This window comes from Eschrichtius robustus, chromosome 14 (assembly GCF_028021215.1).
Source record: "Eschrichtius robustus isolate mEscRob2 chromosome 14, mEscRob2.pri, whole genome shotgun sequence".
In the NCBI taxonomy this organism is placed as follows: Eukaryota; Metazoa; Chordata; class Mammalia; order Artiodactyla; family Eschrichtiidae; genus Eschrichtius; species Eschrichtius robustus.
This window is the reverse complement of record NC_090837.1, coordinates 24,615,664-24,637,144: the sequence shown is the minus strand read 5'-3', so window position 1 is coordinate 24,637,144 and position 21,481 is coordinate 24,615,664. Positions and strand designations below refer to the sequence as shown.

General features: G+C 48.5%; 1 protein-coding gene across 3 annotated transcripts in view; it reads right to left on the bottom strand.

The window, feature by feature from the left end:
• Positions 1-664: 664 nt before the first annotated feature.
• TPST2 (tyrosylprotein sulfotransferase 2) overlaps positions 665-21,481 on the bottom strand; it is a 56,585-nt gene continuing 35,768 nt past the window's right edge. The window contains exons 2-7 of one of the 3 annotated variants that reach the window (XM_068563615.1): positions 21,352-21,423; positions 16,010-16,903; positions 11,748-11,946; positions 6,310-6,360; positions 2,731-2,779; positions 665-1,151 (exon numbers count right to left, since the gene is read on the bottom strand). In XM_068563615.1, coding sequence (XP_068419716.1) covers positions 2,738-2,779; positions 6,310-6,360; positions 11,748-11,946; positions 16,010-16,839 — 1,122 coding nt within the window. In that variant the 5' untranslated portion in view covers positions 16,840-16,903; positions 21,352-21,423 and the 3' untranslated portion in view covers positions 665-1,151; positions 2,731-2,737. Of the gene's footprint in view, positions 1,152-2,730; positions 2,780-6,309; positions 6,361-11,747; positions 11,947-16,009; positions 16,904-21,351; positions 21,424-21,481 lie in introns of those variants that run through there. The other 2 variants (XM_068563613.1, XM_068563614.1) reach the window with 2 other exon arrangements.

The window sequence follows — 21,481 nt, the reverse complement described above, 5'->3', positions numbered from 1 at the left end:
GCCTGGACCAGCTCCTGGGAGCTCACCTCTGAGCCCTTGGGATGTCCTCACTAGAAGGAGTCTCTTTGAATACCTAGGACCCTGGACCACAACAGGCCATAGAGTCTATGTTAACAATGTAATTTATGGGGGGGTCTTGGATCACACTGTACCATTTGACCTCTGGAAGGGCTGGAGACCAAGTAACTACGGTCAGTTGCTGCATACCTTTGTGACTGATGCCAAGTAAAAAATGCTGGACACTAAGGCTCAGGTGAGCCTTCCTGGCTGGCAATACTTCATACATGTTGTCACACATTGTTGGTGGGAGAATCAAGCGTGTCTGTGAGACTCCAGTGGGAGAGGACATCTGGGAGCTTGTGCCTGGGCTCTCCTGGACTCTGCCCTGTGTGCCTCTTTCCCTTGCTGATTTTAATCCATATCCTTTCACTGTAATAAACCATAACTCAGAAAACCACCAGGTTTTCTGAGTTCCGTGAGTCCTTGTAGCAAATTGCCAAACCCAAGGGTGGCCTTGGGGCTCCCTGATACAGGAGTTCAGCTGTGCCCTTGCGTGGACCTATTCTCCAGCCTTTGTTTGTCATCAATCCACCTGACAAAACTCTACATGGAAGAAAAAAATCTATTCACTCTGTAAAGTAAGGCACAGACAAATGAGTCCCTGTTCAGTTTATTCAAATAATATATATATTTTTTTCTCTGTGAGTAGACCCGAGGAGCAATCAAAGAAAGCCTCATATATTAAATTCTTAAATAGATTCTTTGAATTCAAAAGTAAGGGTCAACAGGAGAGGCACGGGTGGTGGGCCTTGTCCCAGCAAACAAAGCCACCAAGGCAGTCCTGCAAATTAAGGAGAATGGAAAATCCATTTCTTAAAAAAAACTTCTCGAGGGGAAAAATATAAAATACCTAAGTTTCAAAAGCCGGACTACCTCCACACTCTTGGTTCTCTACCCCAGACTATCCTAAGATAGAGTGTTTCAAGGTTAAGTTTTCAATGATTCAGCTTTTGCAAACATATGCAAATACATTCCTCGTGAGCAGTCCTGTTTTGGCGATTAATAACAAGCAATATGCTTGGATTAGAGGTCCGATTTCCACTCAAATGCAAAGTTTCTTCTCTTCTGGCAACAAAGCCATTTGCAAAGATCTGAAAGGGGAGAAAACCGGTGTTAGGCCCAGAGTCACAATTCTGAAACAGATCTTGTATATTTATATGTGTGAATGCAAGACAGATGGTCTTCATGCATTCATGTAAGCATGTGAGATTTCCTATAGCATCCAGATGGCCGGAGAGAATTTACCTTTAAAAATGTTTCTTGGGTCCTTACCCACATCTCAACCTGTCGCCACTTGACCTCAAAGATGTCACTTTTCTGATTTATGAAGAGCAGATGGCAAAGATTAGCTAAAGTACCCTGTCTCTGGGACCTCATCTAAAGAGTAAAGCCAGAAATAGATCTGGCTTTCGTCAAGGAGAAGGTTCAGGATTCTACTAATGAACCTGCAGAAAGAGAGAGAGGGAAATCGAGTTGGGGAAAAACTTGGAAAAAGACTGCTTTCAACGTGAGACTTCTTAGGAATTAAATGGAAGTCCTGGATCTTAGCACAACTCAAGATGGGAATGCTGATAGTCAGGGTGACTTCGTGTCTCCAGCCTTGTGGGCTGGTGCAAAGTGGATTTCAAGAAAAACTAAAAAATATGCTGATTATTTAAGAATAAGAAAAGGAAACTAAAAATAGACTCGAGGCTAGAAGCTCTTTTACAGTTTAAAAGAATAGGCCGAATACCCAGGCAAGTCGGTCCTGGCCTCTCTGACTCCCCCAGGTTTCCCTGAGCCTGATCAGAGAGGCTGGGGAGCATAAGGAAGTGAGCTCACTCGCTGGAGCCTTAACTCCAGTGCCCACGTCCACCGCGAGGTCCCAGCACTCCCACCTGGGCCGGCCTCACTTCATCTCACGACCACCCTTGGAGGCGGACAGTGATGAATCCCCATTCTCCAGATGGGGAAAACAGAGGCCAACAGGAGTTGAACCTCGAGTGAGTTCTTAAATCTTTGACTTCCCAAGTTCAGAACCTGTTTCCCTGCCCCTTGGCAAAACGTGGATGGATAAATATGCACTTAAAATCGTTTGTTAAAAGCAAACTCTGGGGGAGATGACTTTTGGTGGCTGTGTGGCCTTAGGCAAGTCAATGCCCTTCTCTGGGCTTTGGTTTTCTCCTCCATAAAATGGGACAGTCAGGTCACCTGCCTCCCAGGGATGCTGAGGGTTAAAGGAGCAACACAGGAGGAGCACTCAGCCCAGTGCAGTAGGGGTTATTCTTAGACCAGAACTGCTTGTGACTATTATTACAACGTTAATTGCTTTGGGCCAACCTGATGCTGTTTATAGAAGCTGGGTTGGCAGACAGCATTCTGTGCAAAATGGTTCTAGAATCCCCCCATCACACCTGTCCTCTGTACCCCCTCCCCAATGCCAGATAAACCTTTTTCTGGTTGGTTCAGCATTGATCCCTGCCCACACCCCTGATCCAGAGCTAGGAGACTAAGCCTTGATTCTATAAATAGCTCCCCAGGCTGGGGCCAGGGAAACCTCCTGATGGGGCTGGGTCAGCCCACCTTGGTGGCCACTCCTCGCCAGGGAGGCTCAGGAAGGACAAGCTTTTCAGAAAAGTGACTCCTGGGCTCAGAAGTGTCGGAAGATCCCGGCAAAGTCCGCAGGCCTACCTGGAAATCATGAGCTTCCTAGGTGGGAAGAGGTGCTATTCTGGTTCACCTGGAGGAAGACAACACACAGAGGAAGGGTCACAGCCAAGTGGGTGCGCCAGGGCCTCACTGCCCTGAGCTTCAGCCCTCAGCATCACTGAATCGGGCACACTCCCTCACCGAGTAGTTACCGCACACCTACTATGTGCCGGGTGCTGGGGCTACTGTGAACATGATAGACCCCATCCTATCCCCATCCAGCTCACGTTCTAGTGGGGAGAGCCTGCTCAACAAACACATCCGTAAGATACTATCAAGTCCAGGCAATACAGTGGGCTGATATGAGTGACTGGTGTTGGGGCTCCTTCAGATAAAGTGGTTCGGAGAGGCCACTACAGGGGGATGACATTTAAGGTGGAGTGTAATGAAAAACCTACATGTGATCTTTGCCTTGGGTTCCTGGCACCAAGCTCCTAGAACCCTTGGCATCTCCCTAGTAATAAAAAGCATCTTTTGTATGCAAATGAGATGACTGGTGGCTGGGGGCCCCTAGCTTCAGGATGGGGGGCTTGGTTACCAAAAAGGCCAATGCATGATTAAAAGGTTGGAAATTTCAGCACCCTCCACCCCAACCTCTGGGGAAGGGAGGAGGCTGGAGATTAATAACCAACAGCCAATGATTTAATCAACCATGCCTACTTAATGAAACCTCCATAAAAATCCGTAAATGATAGGGTTCAGGGAGTCGGGGTGGGTGAACACAGGGAGGTGCCGGGAGGGTGGTGCACCCAGAGAGGGCACAGGGGCTCCACGCCCCTCCCCCATACCTCACCCGACACACCTCTTCCACTTGGCTGTTCCTGAGTTACAGCCTTTATGATAAACTGGTGATCTAGGAAGTAAAGTGTTTTCCTGAGTCCTGTGTGTTGTTCTAGCAAATTATCAAACCTGAGTAGGGGATGGGGGGGCATGGGGACCCCGCAAATGTGTAGTTGGCTGGGCAGAAGGTAGGTAGCCTGGGCATCTGAAGTGGGGGCAGTTTTGTGGGACTGGGCCCTTAACCTGTGGGGTCAGAGGCTATCTCTGGAAATCAGTGCCAGAATTGAACTGAATTACACAACACCTAGTTGGTGTCCAGTTAATCAGAGAATTAGTTGTTGGTGTTGGAAAACACCCCATAAGCAAAGAGCTAAAAGATGAAAACAAAGCCAGCCATGCACGGATGTGGGTAGAAAAGCATTCCCGGCAGAGGGAATAGCAAAGCCCTGGAAAGGAGAGGGTGCTTGGAGTTTAGGGATTGAGTATACATTTTTGCATGAGTTGCCATTCTAATGTGTGAGCAGCTTTGTTTTGCTTGCTTCCTGTCTTCCCATTTTTGGGGTTTCACGATTACCATTTTAGATGGCTACATAGTATTCTATACAATGTACACACCACCATTACTCAACTGTTGCCCTAATATTGTTTCCAAGTTTTGCAATATCCTGCACGAGATCATGTGCACAGTGGGGGACAGTGGAGGAGAAGAGGGCAGAATGTAGGGGTCTGACGTAATTTGTGGGGCAGCTCTCCAGAGGGTGGGACGGCTCACGATGACAGAGCATATGCCATTCCTCTACATATTGCTCCTAATAGAGCAAAAAACAGTCCCAGGCCAGCTTGAATACGCCACACAGTGCAGGAGAGTGTAAACTGGTCCAACTCTTCTGTAGAGCAATTTTAACCTTGTAGTTCAAGAGTCTCAAAAAAGACCCTCCCATGGGGAATTCCTTGGTGGTCCAGTGGTTAAGAATCCACGATTCCACTGCAAGGGGCACGGGTCTGATCCCTGGTCGAGGAACTAAGATCCCACATGCCACCCGGCCAAAAAACACAAAAAACAAAAAAAGACCCTCCCATCCTCTGATTCCACCCCTTAAAAATGTATTTGGGGACTTCCCTGGTGGTGCAGTGGTTAAGAATCCACCTGCCAATGCAGGAGACACGGGTTTGAGCCCTGGTCCGGAAAGATCCCACATGCTGCAGAGCAACTAAGCCCATGCGCCACAACTACTGAGCCTGTGCTCTAGAGCCCATGAGCCACAACTACAGAGCCCGAGTGCCACAACTACTGAAGCCTGTGAGCCTAGAGCCTGAGCTCCGCAACAAGAGAAGCCACCGCAATGAGAAGCCCGCGCACTGCAACGAAGAGTAGCCCCTGCTCGCCGCAACTAGAGAAAGCCCACGCGCAGCAATGAAAACCCAATGCGACCAAAAATAAATAAATAAATAAATAAATTTATATTAAAAAAATTGTATTCGAAGGGAACAATTCCATAGAGGCCCCCCCAGCCCTCGCCCCACAGAAGACAGGCAAAATCAGGATGATAGGTGCATGACATCATTTGAAATATTGCAAAATATTGCAAAAATTACATAGGGCAACAGTTAAGTAATTGGTGGCACATAATGCATTCCAGAGAAAACTATGTAGCCATCCGAAATGGCCACAGTGAGACCCCCAAGATAGAAAAGCAGTAAGAAACTAAAACAAAGCAGCTCATACAATGGAATTGCAAGGAACACAAAAATGGATATCCAGGTGAGCAAAAAAAAGACTGTATGTAAAAATGAAAAGAGTTTCAGATTGTGGCTAATTCCCCTTACCCCACTTCTGTTTGTTGTTCTTGTTACATCCTCTTTGGGTTAAAACAAATAACAAATTAGTGCTAATTCTGGCAATATTTTTTCACAGTGGCAAGAGATGGGTTTCTGATTCCCACAAAGGGAGTGTGGACTCATCCCCAAAGAACCGAAATCTCATTGCCCGACCCATGAGAGTCCATGAATTTGATGATTAAACTGGGGATTAGCATAGGGTGGCCCACCCTTTCCTGGCCAAGTTAAATAAAACACACACACAAACTGAAACTACTGATCGTAGCATCACCACCCTTCATTTAAAAAGGAGCACTTTGGCACCAAAAGCAGGATGCTACAACGTCAGTCCTGGGAGCGGTTCTTCTGGACAAGATTCAGGGACAGCCTCCATGGACACGCCCAGGATGCACGGGAGGCCAGCCTGTGGGGATGCGTGTGGGGACACAGGACTGTATTATGTCTACATCTGCACACATACCTGCATCACATGACCCTCATTTTTTGGTAGACTGATGAAATTTTTGTGCTGCGTTGGGAACTGCCACTTTATACTTTTTTTTTTTGGCCACACGGTGCGGCACGCGGAACTTCCCTGACCAGGGATCGAACCCACGCCCCCTGCAGTGAAAACACGGAATCTTAACCACTGGACTGCCAGGGAAGTCCGGGAACTGCCACTTTAAATGAAGCTGAATTTAAGGCTAGAGGCAGAAAGTTTGACAGAAAGTCCCCACTAAGTTCCTCCAACTGCTTTCAAGCCAGGGGACAAGGAAGGGGCTCAGGCTGAAGGGCTACTGAGATGTGGCCCCAGGTGGATCAGACACTTGAGAGCCTCTGACCAGAATCCCACCCCCTCCCAATTTTCTGATGGGGAAACCATCAACCATATGAGAGAAGTGAAGTGTTCAAGGATACAGAGCAAGCTAGTGGTGCCGCAGAATTCCCCCTGGGGTTTCTGACCTGAAGATAGCCTTTCAGATTGGCTGGTGTTTTATAGTCCCCTTTCAAGACCTAGGAAAGAAAAAATTATCGCTATTGTAGAAATGATCAAAAAATAAAATTTAGTCCGTCACTTGCACACCCACCCATCCATCCGGGTACCCACCCATCCACCCTCCCATCCATCTACCTCTCCATCCACCCACACCGCCCCCATCCACCCTCCCATCCACCCCCCCATCTACCCTCCCGTCCACCTACCCACCCATCCACCCTCCCATCCATCTACCTCTCCATCCACCCACACCGCCCCCATCCACCCTCCCATCCATGCCGCCCATCCACCCTCCCGTCCACCTACCCACCCATCTACACACCCATCCATCCATCTATCCACCCAACCCACCCATCCACTTATCCAACTGCTCATCCATGCATCCATCCAACAAACATGTATTAATAAGCTCCTCTTATTCCAGGCATTATTCTAAGCTCGGGGGTGGGGAGGGGGTTGGGGGCCATTACAACATTGCCCAGACAATTAGAAGTCCCATCCTCCTGGAGCTTCCATTCTGGAGTGGGGAGGGTCAGACAATCCACAAGTGACAACAAACACAATTAAACAAGAACATATCAAACCATGGGAAGTACTACAAGGAAAGTGTGTGATTAGGAGTGCCCGGGGGGCTTCTTCTGAATGGGTGGTCAGAAAGGGCCCCTTGGAATGCATGGCCTTTGTGCTGAGACCTGAGTGACAAGGAAATCCTGCCAGGCTAAGCTCTGAAGGAGAAGCATTCCAGCCAGAGGGCACAGGGAGGGCAAAGGCCCTGAGGTGGGAACCAGAAAATTCCAGGCCTTTCCACTATCTCCCGAAATACAAGGCACTGGATAGACCAGCACTGTCCAATAGAATATAATGTGAACCGAGTCAGTAATTTAAAATTTTCTAGTAGCCGCATTTTAAAAAAAAAGTGAAACAGGTGAAATTAATTCTAGTGGGGTTTTTTTTTTTTTTTTTTTTTTTTTTTTGGCTGCATTGCGCAGCTTCTGGGATCTTTCTGGGATCTTAGTTCCCTGACCAGGGATTGAACCTGGACCCTCAGCAGTGAGAGCGTGGAGTCCTAACCACTGGACCTACAGGGAATTCCCTCTAGTGGTATTTTTTATTTAACCTGATATAGCTAAAATATTAATACTTCAACATGTAATTGATGGGGTTCAGGGCAGGTCACCCCCCAAATCTACCACTTTGGCATATTATTTTGAATTAAAGTTATTTAAGAAACAGCCGGTGCCAGAAGGACACTCTGACCCTCCTTTGTGCCCTTGAGAGCAGGGAATAAATCTCCCAGGTGAAAGGTACCCTCCACGCAACAGGAGGTAGAGAGCCATCCTTATCACCAGAGATGGAGAAATCAAGGCCAAGAGGGCTATGTACACAAACCTTGTTACTTCTTCAGTAATTTACTACCCCAAGCCCAAATGTCTTTGTCTTATCAGTACTTCACAAATGTATTGTTTCTTCATCTAAAAGGTATGAAAGATGCCTGCTTTGGCCCCTTCTTATGAATCTCCTATTTTTATGAGTTCCTGTATGTACGATATTAAATTTGTTTTCTCTCCTATTAATCTGTCTTATGTCAATTTCATTATCAGACCAGCCAAAGAACCTAGAAGGGAAAAAGGGAAAAGTTTTCCTCCCCTATGTAATCAATATAAAAATGATTAAGGAGAAGTTTTACATGCTTTTTTGGGGTACGAGGACCTCAAAATCCAGTGTGTGTTTCACACTTACACGGCACCTTTCAATTTGGACTCATCACATTTCACTGGTCACATTTCAGTGGTCACACAAGCCTAGTGGCTGTAATGGACAGCACAGGTATAGACAGTTTTATTAGCACTGGGATCCTTTCAGAACTGAGTGTACTGCCCAGGATCCAGTACAGGAACATTCTGTGCCTTCAGTACACACACACACACACACGTGCACACCCTTGTGGCTTTCAACGAGGGGACTTATCTTTGTAGTTACAGCAAAACCACTGTAAAGACTAAACAAGGTGTCTGGCACTTGTTAAAACTTGTGGAACCTCCAAGGAGTAAAGCTCTTTTGTTTTGTTTTTGTTTTTCCTTTCTTTGCTTCCTTGATTTTATTTTAAAAGTACACAGGGTCACAAAACTAGAGCAAGTTTTTGGCTTTTTTTAAACCAAATTTAGTTCTTACAAATGTAAAAATCTGCATCGTTGGATATTTAAGCCAGAAACTTGAAATACAAAGAATCATTTTTGAAAGTGACCCTATCAATTCTCTACTTGCATAGATAGATGAAGTGTCAAAATATTTCTTCTCAGTAGTACAAGTGTATTTGTCACAAAAATTCACCGTTAGGGATGAGAATAAGTGAATCAGGGAATTGTGGTTCTCTTAACACTTGTGTCATTAAATAAGTTAGTAGAAAACAGAGTTTTTCTTTGGGGAGTAAACCTCTTTGGAAGAAACCCAGAGACATCTTCTGTTTTAAATAAACAACAGAGCTCCAAAGAGCTGTTCTTACCCATCACTGCTCATCAGAATTTTTTTTATACAACACCCAAGGTCAGGCCTTACTCTGGGAGCTTCTGACCCATAGTCTAGGACCTACCAGGGGCCTCTGCCTTTTAGAGAGACTTCAGAAGAGCTGCTGCTGGGCCCCTGGTTAAGAAAGCAGGTAAGGAGAGGCCAGCTTTCTCTGATGCCCTCATCCTGTCCCAGCCACCCCTTCTGAGAAGCATTTGGCGGCTGGATTTCAAGGTCATCACCAGTTGCTGCTGCTTCTTTTTAATCCCGTTAATGAATTTTTAAAAAAAATAAATTTATTTATTTATTTTTGGCTGTGTTGGGTCTTCATTGCTGTGCGCGGGCTTTCTCTAGTTGCAGTGAGTGGGGGGCTACTCTTTGTTATGGTGCACGGGCTTCTCACTGTGGTGGCTTCTCTTGCTGTGCAGCACGTGCTCTAGGCACGCAGGCTTCAGTAGTTGTGGCGGGGGCTCAGGAGTTGTGGCTCGTGGGCTCTAGAGCGCAGGCTCAGTAGTTGTGGCACATGGGCTTAGTTGCTCCGCGGCATGTGGGATCTTCCTGCATCAGGGCTCGAACCCGTGTCCCCTGCATTGGCAGGTGGATTCTTAACCACTGCACCACCAGGGAAGTCCCTAATCCCGTTAATGAATTTTTTATTATGAAATATAGCATATATAGAGGAAAGTATATAAAACACCTAAGTACAGTTTAAAGAATAATAACTATTATTAAATAGTAAACATTAAAATTAATAATAAATATTTAAAACAAAAATAATAAAAATAAGCCACATCCAGGTTGCCAGCACCCACGCTCTCCATGCACTCTGGGTATCTACCTTGGATCCCTGAGTATTTCCACAAGTAGATGTTTACAAAATCAACTGATGTTGGGGGAAGAGGAAGTAATAAGACCTATAGATGGGCTTGCATTTCAAGGACAAGGGCAGAGCCGCCTACGCTCAGTGTTAGTAAATTCTCTCCGTTAAAAAGAAAGCTTGCAGGAATTCCCTGGTGGTCCAGTGGTTAAGACTCCTCACTTCCAATGCAGGGCACATGGGTTCGAGCCCTGATCAGGGAACTAAGATCCCACATGGCGCACGGCGTGGCCAAAAAATAGAAAAAGAAAGAGAGAGAGAGAGAAAGAAAGAAAGCAAGCTTGCACGTGTTAAGGACTTGTTGGCATCAAATGGAGTCTTTCTCCTTGAGTCCACTGAAGAATTAAAGGAGAATAAAGAGGAATGACTCTCTCCCTTTCTGATTCAGTACAAGAATTGTTGGGTTGGGAGCGGGGGAGGTGAAATGGGTGAAGGGGGTCAAGATAATATAAAATAAATAAGCCACAGGGATGTAATGTACAGCACGGTGATTATAGTCGGTAATATTGTACTGCATATGTTGTAAATTTGTATGGTGACAGACAGTGGGTAACTAGACTCAAATTGTGGTGATCATTTTGCCATGTGCACAAATATCAAATCATTCTGTCGTACACCTGAAACTACAATAATATAATACGTCAGTTATAAGGCAATAAAAAAAAGAGAAAGAAAGAAAAGAACTGTTTACTTTCTAAAATCAGCATGTGCTCAGAAATGCCAAACTCGGGCTCCCCTGGTGGCGCAGTGGTAAAGAATCCGCCTGCCAGTGCAGCGGACACAGGTTCGAGCCCTGGTCCGGGAAGATCCCATATGCCGCAGAGCAACTAAGCCCGTGCGCCACAACTACTGAGCCTACGCTCTACAGCCTGCGTGCCACAACTATTGAAGCCCGTGCTCTGCAACAAAACAAGCCAACAAGAGAAGCCCGCGTACCACAAGAAGAGTAGCCCCTTCTCACCACAACTAGAGAAAGCCCGCGTGCAGCAATGAAGACGCAATGCAGCCAAAAATAAATAAATTAAATAAATAAATTTAAGATGTGTGCCCTTTCTTCTCTAGTTCAACAGACCAAACACAAAGTAGTTCTCTGAAAGTAGAATCAGAGGACTTTAGAATTAATTTTTTAAAAAAAAGAAAAAAAGAAATGCCAAACTCAGCTTAAATTAAAACTCTGGCTCTCAATGACACAAGGGGTAGGAGGGCTCTTCCTCAGGCCTGGGTCCCATTTTCAGATATTTTCATTAACTTAGTGTCTCTGAGGAAGTCAGAACACAGCAACCAGAGTAAAGAAGAAGCTGTGACAGTGACATGTAAATAATATCGACTTGTTAACTGTTCCACCCAGCATTAGGCTACTTCTATGCTCCAAAATCATCTTCTCAAAGTCATTTCCCCTTGACCACCTACACTAAAGAGAACTTCAAAAGTAATTTAAACCACCCTAAACTTACATTTGTCTGAGAAGTGAACATTAAACCTTATGGGGGCAGGGACTTCCCTGGCGGTCCAGTGGTTAAGACTCTGTGCTTCCCCTGCACGGGGCATGGTTTCGATCCCCGGTTGGGGAATTAAGATCCCGCATGCCTCGAGGCAGGGCCAAAAATAAATAAAGAAAATTAAAAATTAAACCTTATGGGGACAATAAAGGGACCAATCGTTGATTTATTCACACCCAGTCTCAACAGAGACTTGAAATACTTTACAAACAGACGAACAAACAGCCAGGAAAGCAGGGGAAAAAAGGTAAATCAAAGCAGAGACATAGGATGGAATTAGCACACAGATGGGCCTGCCATGAGATGCTATACAGTGTGAGAGGCAGGCTACAAGTTGGTTTCGATCTTCCTTGCGGCCCAAGCAAAAATGGAAATACAAGCAGCCGTACGAATCACCGCGTCCCTGAGACAGAAACAAATCAGCTGCATAGGAATAAAGAAACTAAGTGTTTTCTGGGGTAGCTGGAGCCTCCACCCCCACCGCAGCCTGAGCACGCATCTCCCTGTGTGCACGTGCACTCACCCGGTGTGTGTTGTTGATGACGATGGGATCGGGGTTGCCGTAGTTGGGCGGGTTTGCATAGGGGTCATAGCCGAGCCGAGCCAGCATGGGGGCGATCTGGGCCATGTCCCTCAACACATCCCCAGGGATGTGGCCAGTCCACTTGGAGAGAGCTTCCAGGTTCACGGGCTTGATGACCTGGTCTGTGGATCGCTCGATCCTGGGGAGAGAGGACGGGCTGGATGGGGCACAGGCAGACCCAGGTGGTGCTCAGGCGGGCTCCCTGCTCAGGGACTCTGGGGCAGCAGGAAAGGTTGTGGGGACTGGTCCCCAGGGCCCGCTTGGCTCTTATCAAGTATAAGAATGCAGGCAAGTCATATGGCCTCATCATACCTGCTCTGTACAATGGGGATAAAAGCCCAGGGTGGGAAGCTGGGAGAAAGGGCTAGACAGTGCACACCACTTCAGTGGTGCTGAAATTCTGCTTCCTTGACCTCTCTGAATTTTTAAAAATTACTTTTTATTTATATGACTAAGATGGACATTTTGTTCTTGAGAAGTAATTCTAAGGCACAAATGGTAAGGCGAATAGCCCCTGGGGTCACCACTCCGAGTCCTTCAGCTCCCTACAGGGACCTGACCGTAGCATTCTGAAGCGTACCCTATCAATCTGTTTTCTGTGCATTTAAAAATAGAGTGGCTAAGCGCAGACTCAGGGGCCAGATTGCCTGGGTGCAGATGCCAGCTGTATCAACACCGGCTGTGTGGCCTTGGAAGACTGACTGAACCTCTCTGAGCCTCAGTGTCCTCACCTGTAAAATGGGAATCATAATAGTACTTACCTCATGGGGCTGTTCTGGGGAGTAAATGAGTTAATAATAAAAGAATATCTGGTACATTTTAAGGTCTCAGTGTTAGCTCTCTCTCTCTTTCTCTCTCTCTGCCACACATATACACACTGAAAATCTATGGTTTTGCTTGCAGATTTAAAAACAGAAATTATATGCTATACATAGTACTGGTTTGTAGGTGGGGTTTTTTTTTTTTCCCACTCTCTCAATACCTCATTCTTTTTCCATTCCCCTAAAGATGGACATTTAGGTTGTTTTCATTTTGCTGTTAGGATGAAACAGTCATCATCTTATATGTGCTTCCTTGCTCTCCCATATAACAGGGTTACCAAGCTGTGTGAATCATGACGATCTTACCAATTATAGTTCAGAGGCTTTATAGGATAGAGGGTGGGGAACTCCTAGGATCGAGGACCTATTTCTAGATGCTTCCATCCCAACTAAGCGATAACTTGGGAACGAAGAACAGAAGCAAACAGATGGAGCAAAAGGAAGATGGGAAGGGGGGGTGAGGGGAACTGGGGAGGGGAAAGGATGTGGACTGGTGGGGAGGGCACGGATCTGGAGTCTGCAGACCCAGATTTAAATCTCAACTCTAACCAGTGTGTCAAAAATCACAATACGGTTCTAGGTATTTTCACCATAAACATCTTTGCTGCAAGCAGTTTCACCCCACAATTGGCCATAGGCCATTCTGCCATAAAGGATAAAATCACTGGTTGACAGCTACATTACACGAGAAAATGATAACATATCAGTTTCTGCAAATCCTTCGGTGAGCTAATCTAAGTCAGATTCTGTTAGAATTTTCACCGTTTTCAAGACACATCAGGAATCAAGTAACCATTCCTTTTTGAGGGGATAGGAGGAGCTTGATTCTTCTTTTGCCTCTTTTTTTTTTTTAATTGAAGTATAGTTGATTTACAATGTTGTGTTAGTTTCTGGTATACAGCAAAGTGATTCAGTTATACATACGTGTGTGTGTGTGTGTGTGTGTGTGTGTGTGTGTGTGTGTGTATTCTTTTTCATATTCTTTTCCATTATGGCTATTATAGGATATTGAATATAGTTACCTGTGCTATGCTGTAGGTCCTTGTTGTTTACCTATTTTATATACAGTAGTGTGTATCTATTAATCCAAAACTCCCAATCCATCCCTCCCCTACACCCTTTCCGCTTTGGTAATCATAAGTTTGTTTTCTACATCTGTGAGTTTGTTTCTTTTTCATGAATTAAGTTCATTTGTGTCATATTTTAGATTCCACATATAAGTGATATCATACAGTATTTGCCTTTCTCTGTCTGACTCACTTCACTTAGTATGATAATCTCTAGGTCCAACCATGTGGCTGCAAATGGCATTATTTCATTCTTTTTTATGGCTGAATAATATTCCATTGTATATATGTACCACATCTTCTTTATCCATTCATCTGTCGATGGACACTTAGGCTGCTTCCATGTCTTGGCTATTGTGAGTAGTGCTGCTATGAACATGGCCTCCAATGTCTAATACTGTGTGATAAATCTGGTAAAGATGGCAGGAGAGAGAAAGTAAGTGTATCTAAATTAGCTAAAGAATCATCATTAATGCTCTCAAAGGCTGGTGAGAATTAGCAGCTGTCCCCTTCCTATGAACCACAGCTCACTACTCTTCTGGTTCTGACAGGTGGGAGGGATAACCATGCTCACTGAAGTATTTGCAGAAACTGATACGTTATCATTTCCTAGAGTAATGAAACCAGAACTGTCAATCAACAACCAGAACTGTCAATCAACCAGTTATTTCATCTTTCATAACAAAATGCTTGCTGCAAAGATGTTTACAGTGAACATACCAGACACAATCAAACATGTGCCTGGCCTTTGCCACAACCCTTGTGTCTCCAGGACTTCACAGGACAGAAATCACATAGATACATCCCAGAACTTGGATAGGAGCCAGGCTTGATATGAGTCAATAACCAAAGTGTCCAAAAATAGATGTTAAATAGAATATGGTGATCGTGTAGTGGAATATTATGCAGCCATTCAAAACGATGTTACTGCAGAGTGCTGGGGGCCATGGGCAAGTGTCCCAAATACAAGGTGAAGAAAGGTTACACAGGAACATGACCAGCAGGACCCCAGTTTAATCAATATACCCTGATCAAGGACCAGCAAGCCACAAATCAAAATCTGGGTGTTGGGATTGTGGGTGGTTTTTCTTTCCTGTTTTATGTATTTTCCCAATTTCCTGCAATCAGGATGTATTCCTTTGGTCATCTGATGTCTTGTCATGATGATTTACAAAAATCCCAGCTCCAGCACCAACTGGTGGGGGTACCCAGCCCATGGGCACTTCGCTGCCAGGAGCTGCTGAGAGTCCCCCGCTCTGCTCAGGGATCAGGAGCTCTTGGGGGCAGAGCCTGGGAGGGTCCAGCCATGAAAGAAATGGGAGGCGCTGTCCCAGGAAGGACCGCCCTTCCACTGGGCTGTTAAGGATGCTTGCAACTGACCAGGATGGAGACACGGGGATGGCACACTCTGGTCCTGCACTGTCTCAGGAAAGGGACAGCCTCCTCAAAGGAGGAAGGCAGATAGCAAGGGACAGAAAGAGAGGGAGGATGGGTCCCAGCCACGGAGAGCTTGAGAACACAGGCACTGGAGTCCAACAGACCTGCGTTCAAATCCTGGCACCACCCTTTGCTAGCTGTGTGGCCTTAGGCGAGTAACTTTCCTGAGACTCAGTTTCTCCATCTGTAAAATGGGGATAAGAGCAGTTCCTATGTTCTAGGTGGCTGTGGGGATTAAAGGAATAATGATTGTTTGTGGCTTCACTCAGTGCTGGCCACACAGCAGACACTCGATAAATGAGAGTGAAGGTGAGCCTGATGAGTATTCCAATAAAAGCAAGATCAACACTGAAACGATGATAACGGGAATAAACCACCTAATGTGTATTAACCCATTTGATGTTCACACGTGAACATAGGTAGATTCTATCCCTATGCTACAGATGAGAAAATGGAAGCACAGAGAGGGAGAATTACTTGCTCAAGGTGACACAGCTAAAAAGTGGCAGACCTGGGATTCAAACCCAGACAGTCTGGTTCCAGAAACTATACTCTCAACCTTTACCTGCTACAGCTCAAAAGCATATTCACAGTTTGCAGAGGAGTGACTGCCCCATTTTTTGGATAATAAAGCCGAAGTTCAGAGAGGTACAGCGACTTATTCAATGCCACAGAGCTATGAGGTGGGAGATCTGGTTCAGGGCTGTGCTCTTAACCACTCTCTTCCCAGATCTTCTCCAGTACAACAGAGGAGGCTCAGAGAGGCACAGTGACTCGCCCAAGGCCACACAGCTTGGAAGGGCAGAGCCGACCTTCCCACTGAGCACCTCTGACTCCGGGACCGGGGATCTGAGCGGAAGGTGGGGGCTCCACTCACTTGGACAGGGAGACGCCGCCGGGCTTGCCGATGAGGTCCTCATGGTGCAGGACAGTGTCGCTCCAGGCGATGCCGAGAAAGTCGAGGATGAGCTTGAGGGAGCGCCGGGGGTGCAGCACCAGCTGCTCGTAGTACACGGGCAGGCACTTGTCCTTGCCCACCTCCATGCACTGGGCGTACATCACCTCAATGGCCTTGTTCCACTTGGCGAGGCAGTCACGGTAGCTGCTGAGGTCGAAGCCGGCAATGGTGACCTTGCGGGTGATCATGGAGTGCACGGAGGCCCGGCCGTCCCGCACCATCAGCAGGAACTTGGAGTTGGGGAACAGGCGCGACAGGTAGACAGAGGACTTGAGCGTGAAGGGGTCTTTGTTGCAGAGGATGCGGGCCGGCTCTCCGTGCTTGGCGATCACCTCCAGGATGAAGGCCTGCATGGCGGCGTCCAGCACCTCATCTGTCACACCCGCCTCGTCCAGCCGCAGCTTCTCCCGGCCCGACTTGGACCAGGCCTGGCGCATGGCCAGCACGCGGGGGATGATGCGGGTCTCCTCCCCACAGCGCACCTCGGGGTGGGCGTCCAGCATCGCACGCATGAGCGTGGTGCCACTCCGGGGCACGCCCCCCACGAAGATGAGCGGCATGGCCTTGCCGTAGCGGTACTCCACGTGGTCCGTGCCCACCACCACCAGGTCCTCCTGCTCCGGCCGCATGGCCCGCCGGGGGCCCAGCGCCGCCCGGCACTCCAGCACCTGCTGCCCCAGCTGGACCGCCAGCACCAGGGTCAGGGCGAAGCCGGCTGCCAGCAGTGCCCTCCGCACCGACAGGCGCATGCTGGGCCCGGGGCGGGGGGCGCGCTTCAGCGACAGGTGGGCGGGAGCCCCGCCGGGCTCACATCTGGGGAGAGAGAGGGACACGGGTGGTCAGGGAGGCCTGTGGCCTGCAGGCGCTTTACCATCCAGACCCTAAGAGCGGCAAGTATGAGGGTGCTGACATTCAGAGCAGAACGCTGCGGGGCACTGCATCCATCTTAACTCATGAGATCCTCCAACAACCCTAAGCGTAGCTGCTAGTATTACCTCAGGGGGCCCGATGGCCTGGGTTCAAATGCCTCCTGGCTACTTCCTAGCTGTGAGATCTTGCCCAGTTCCTTAACCACTCAATGCCTCAGTTTCCCCAACTGATAAATGGAAAGAGTAATAATTCTTTCAAAAATGGACTTTCTTGAAATACATTTATGTGAAATTCTTTAAAATGTGAAAATAATAAAGCACTAGAACATCAGATTTCAGCAGCACACTCGTTTGATAAAGACAGGGGTTTTGCCTGTTTTGTTCACGGCTGTCTCCCCAGCTCCTAGCACAGTGCCTGGCCCCTAGTAGATGCTTAACGAATATTTACAGAACGTGCTTGGGTCCAATGAGCGGGGCCTGGCACAGAGTAAGTGCTAGGAAATGATTATGGTACAGCGAGCAGGAAAGCAAGGCACAGAGGGACTGTTCACAGCTGTCCAGCTGGAAAGGAGCCAGGCCAGGGTCCGTGATTTTGACCCAGGCCAGCAGGCCCATCAGCCGGCTCCGTGTCTGCTCTGAGTGACCACAGTCTGCCTCTGCAGGAGAGGCTTTGCAGAAGGTGCAAAATATCCTGGTCTGGGCTTCTTCCAGAATTGCCGTCCATTCATTCAGTCTTCACTCAGAAGCAATAAAAGGTGTCAGGCACCTGCTCGAGGCTGGAGACAGGACAGTGGGCGAGACAGCCAGGCCTCTGGCCTCAAGGAGCTTACAACCGAGTCGGGGATGTGGACGGTACACAAGCTACCGCCAGACCGTGATAACGGCTTGTGAAGAAATAAGCTGGACACCATGAGAGAGATCAAGAAGGGGAAGGAAGAGGGAGGTTAAGGAGGACTTCTTGGAGGAGGTGATGTCCAAGCTGAGACCTGGATGAGAGGGAGCTGGCGGTGTGAAAATGTGTGGAAAAGGTGCTCCAGGCAGAGGGAACGGAGGGTGCAAAACCCCGAGATGGGAGAGGGTTTGGCGTGTTCAAGAACCTGAGAGGAGGCTTCTGGGGCTGGAGGGGAGGGAAGGGGAAGATGGGGTGCAGCTGCCAGGCATGTCCTCAGGGGATGGGGAAGGAGCTGGACTGACTCTAAGGGCAGCCCCTGGGGAGAGGGCCTGCAGGGGTGGGAATGGAGGCGGGGAGGTCAGTCAGGAGGCTCCTGCCCGTGTCCTGGGGAGACTTGGGGATGCTCAGACTGGGGGGGGTGACGTGCGAACAGGGGGAGGGGATGACTTAGGACATGAATTATGACCCTGAGCCTAGCTCCTCACCCCTCCCAAATGTCACTAATAAAGATGATGAGACCTCAATGCCAATTCTTTAGGTAGGGGCTGGTTTCAAAAAGTAGGGGTCCACCCAGCCCAGCCACCCCTTCTCGAGTCACTCAAATGTCAGATCTGTCCTCCTCCCCAGTTTACCCTCGAGGCCCTTTGATTATGCAACCTCAGCCCAACGCAAAAGGTGCAGACTCAGATGCTGGACAGACAGCCCACCTCTGACCACCCAGCCCTTCTCTGCCTCACCTCCGCTGTGTTTCAGAACCTTCGTTTCCTCTCTCACCTCTTTCTAGAATCCAAGTGAGGGCTTGAGGTCTCTGGGCATTCAAGGAGTCAGATAGACCTGGGTTCAAATCCCAGCTCTGCCACTTCCTGTGTGGCTGTGTGAGCTTGGGCAACAGACTTCACTTCTCTGAGCCTCATCTGTAAAATGCGTCTAAGAGTGTCCACCTCAAAGGGCTATTATGAACATTAAATGACCCCCTTTAAGAACTTAAGAATGTGCCCGGCACATAGGGAGCATTTGAAAGAATATTAGCCATGATCACTGACTGGTTATTCATTTACCCCAACATTTCATGAGTTCCTACTGTGTGCGGGAGTTGGGCTATGGAGTTAAGAGACACAGCCTCAGCCCCCCGAGTCTACTCATACTGTGGACCCACACTAGGGAGGGGGTGACAGGTTCGACTTGTGTAGGTGAGGGAAGGCTTCCTGTAGAAGGTAGCCCTTGTGCTGAGTTCTGAGCAGTGGACAAGGAAGAGTTTTGAACAGCCAGGTGGAGAAGAGAGAGAAGGGAGTTCCTGGCAAAGGGAACAGCCAGTGCAAAGTCACAGGCAGGAAAGAGCCCAGCATGATGGGGGCTTCAGGTGGCTTGGCGATATGGGACAGGGTCTGGAAGGTAATGAGTGGGAGGCGGCTTTCTTCTTTGGATGGGAGGTTCAGCCGAAACCACTAAAGGACCCGGTTGGCAGCTGTACCAATCCACCCACAAGGGCCTGGGCTGCCTGGGGCCCCTCAGGCCATAGCAAGTGGAAAATAAACATCAAAGCTGAAGAAGCACACAGCCTCGGGGCCTGGGGTCGAAGCTGCTAAGAGGCCCTGGCATTTCCTGGCCATGTATCTTTGGGAGACTCACTTCCTCCATCTAAGCCACAGTTTCCTCAGCTGCAAAGAGGGGTGGGTCCACTGACCTCAAAGGCTGCTGTGAGGGTTCTAGAAGCAACTGACAAAGCAAAGATGAGTCTCATCCGGGGGTTGCTGGCTTCTCTGAGCATCGGAAAATAGCTGGCGACCCTCTCCCCAGAAACCTGAGCCTATCATATACTGCTGAAACTGTTGGCAGTTCATGTGTACACTGGATTCATGTCTGGGATGGGGAAATCTAATTCCACGGCTACTTTCAGTGGGGAGGCAGGCTGGACAGGACACAAAGTCCCTCAGAAATCCCTCTATGGAGCCGTCGGCTTCTTTAAATGCTCACTGAAATTCTCCCCTTAGACCTGAGAGTAGAATTCTGCCAATGATTATTATTTCAGCGACAAAACCCTGGGGCACTGTCAATCACACTTTAGCTTGAATTAGTACAATCACCCTTTCTTCCTGACACTTGGTGGGGAGTGAGAGACTGAAGCTTTGGGGAACAGATGGCGATGGGGGATGCAGAGAAAGGGAGAAAAGGGGATAATTTGGGAAAGTGGTTTCGAAAAAGGATAGACACAGTGTGCCTGCCCGTGTGTGTGTGTGTGTGTGTGTGTGTGTGTGTGTGTGTGTGTGTGTGTGTGTGTGTGTGTGTACGTACTGTTCGAGCTTCTGTTTGGGGTTGGAAGTGATTTGGATACTAAATACCAGGGGAAAAGGCCTGGAAGAAGGGATAGACAGAATTTTTAAAAATGTTATCAACTCATGAGTTTTGCTTAATACTGAGCATTCATCTGGCTACAGCACTTCAAAACAAAGCACTGAGTTGTGTGTTTTACATTTACAGAGCACGTCCTCTGCTAAAGCTTATTCCATGCCTCACGTAGCGGGATGCTCTCCGCCACCTCGGGGGTAGGGACGCCTCCTGCCCAGCAAGCAGCTCAGAGGGAAGAGGCAACTTGCCCGAGATGGATGGCATGGCTGGAGTGGCAGGCCTGGGTCAGGCCAGGCTGAGGCTGAACTGTCCACTGTCCTTGGACAGGACCCAGCGAAGGGCTCATCTCAGTCGCCAGGAGAAAACAGCTCAAAGCGGGCAAGTGAGCTGTGAGCAGGAGACGGCACAGACCTGGAGGATGGCTTGAGAAGCAACGCAGGGCCGCTTGGCAGAGGGAGAGCAGCTGGGAGCCGAGGGAGCAGAAGGTGGCTCCGGACCCGGAACCAGAGACTCCGCCCACTCCAGGGAGGGCCAGAGGGCCCAGCCCAGGGGCTCCGGCCTGCCCTCCGTCCCCACCACCCTGCTGGACGCTGTGGAGGGAGGTGTCCTGGCATCCTGGCAGTGAGGATGGCGGCTAAGACCCTCAGACTTGGAGTCTCACAGCCCCAGGTTCAAACCCAGCCCCTGCCACTTGCCAGCTGGAGAGCCGGACAAGGGACTTCACCTCTCTGAGCTTCTGTTTCCTCCTCCAAAAAAGGGGGGGCTGATAAGAACCTTTTCTCAGGGAGCTATTATGAGGTTCAGGGAGCTTTTGTGTGAAGCGCAAAGCAAGCACACCAAGAACACTGACGCTGGAAGGTGGCACGCAGAGGGTTTGATCCTGGCCGTGCCTTGAATCTGCTCACTAACGCCGGGTAAGTCCTGCCTGCTCTGGGACTCAGCCTTCTCCCATCACCAGGAGAATCATTTTCCTAAGGGATGAGGAAGAGCAGAGGCCTGCCCTCTCCACGCTGCTGGGATCCAGCTTTGTCTGGCACCGGATTTCTAACAGAGGAGAGAGCTGCCTGGGGGAGTTTGCTCGGCTGCCCAATCAGGAGGCTGGGGGCTGTCCCTGGAGGAGCCGGGTCTCTGGGGGACCTTCGGGAAGCACTTACCTCCCCTGGACACTCTCATCCCTGGGATCTAGCCCTCGTGGCTGCTTGCTAAGACTCTCCACGGGTTGAGCCCTGCAGAGGCAGAAGAGACGCTGCATTAGGTGCATTAGGGGTGGGTGCTATGGAGAGG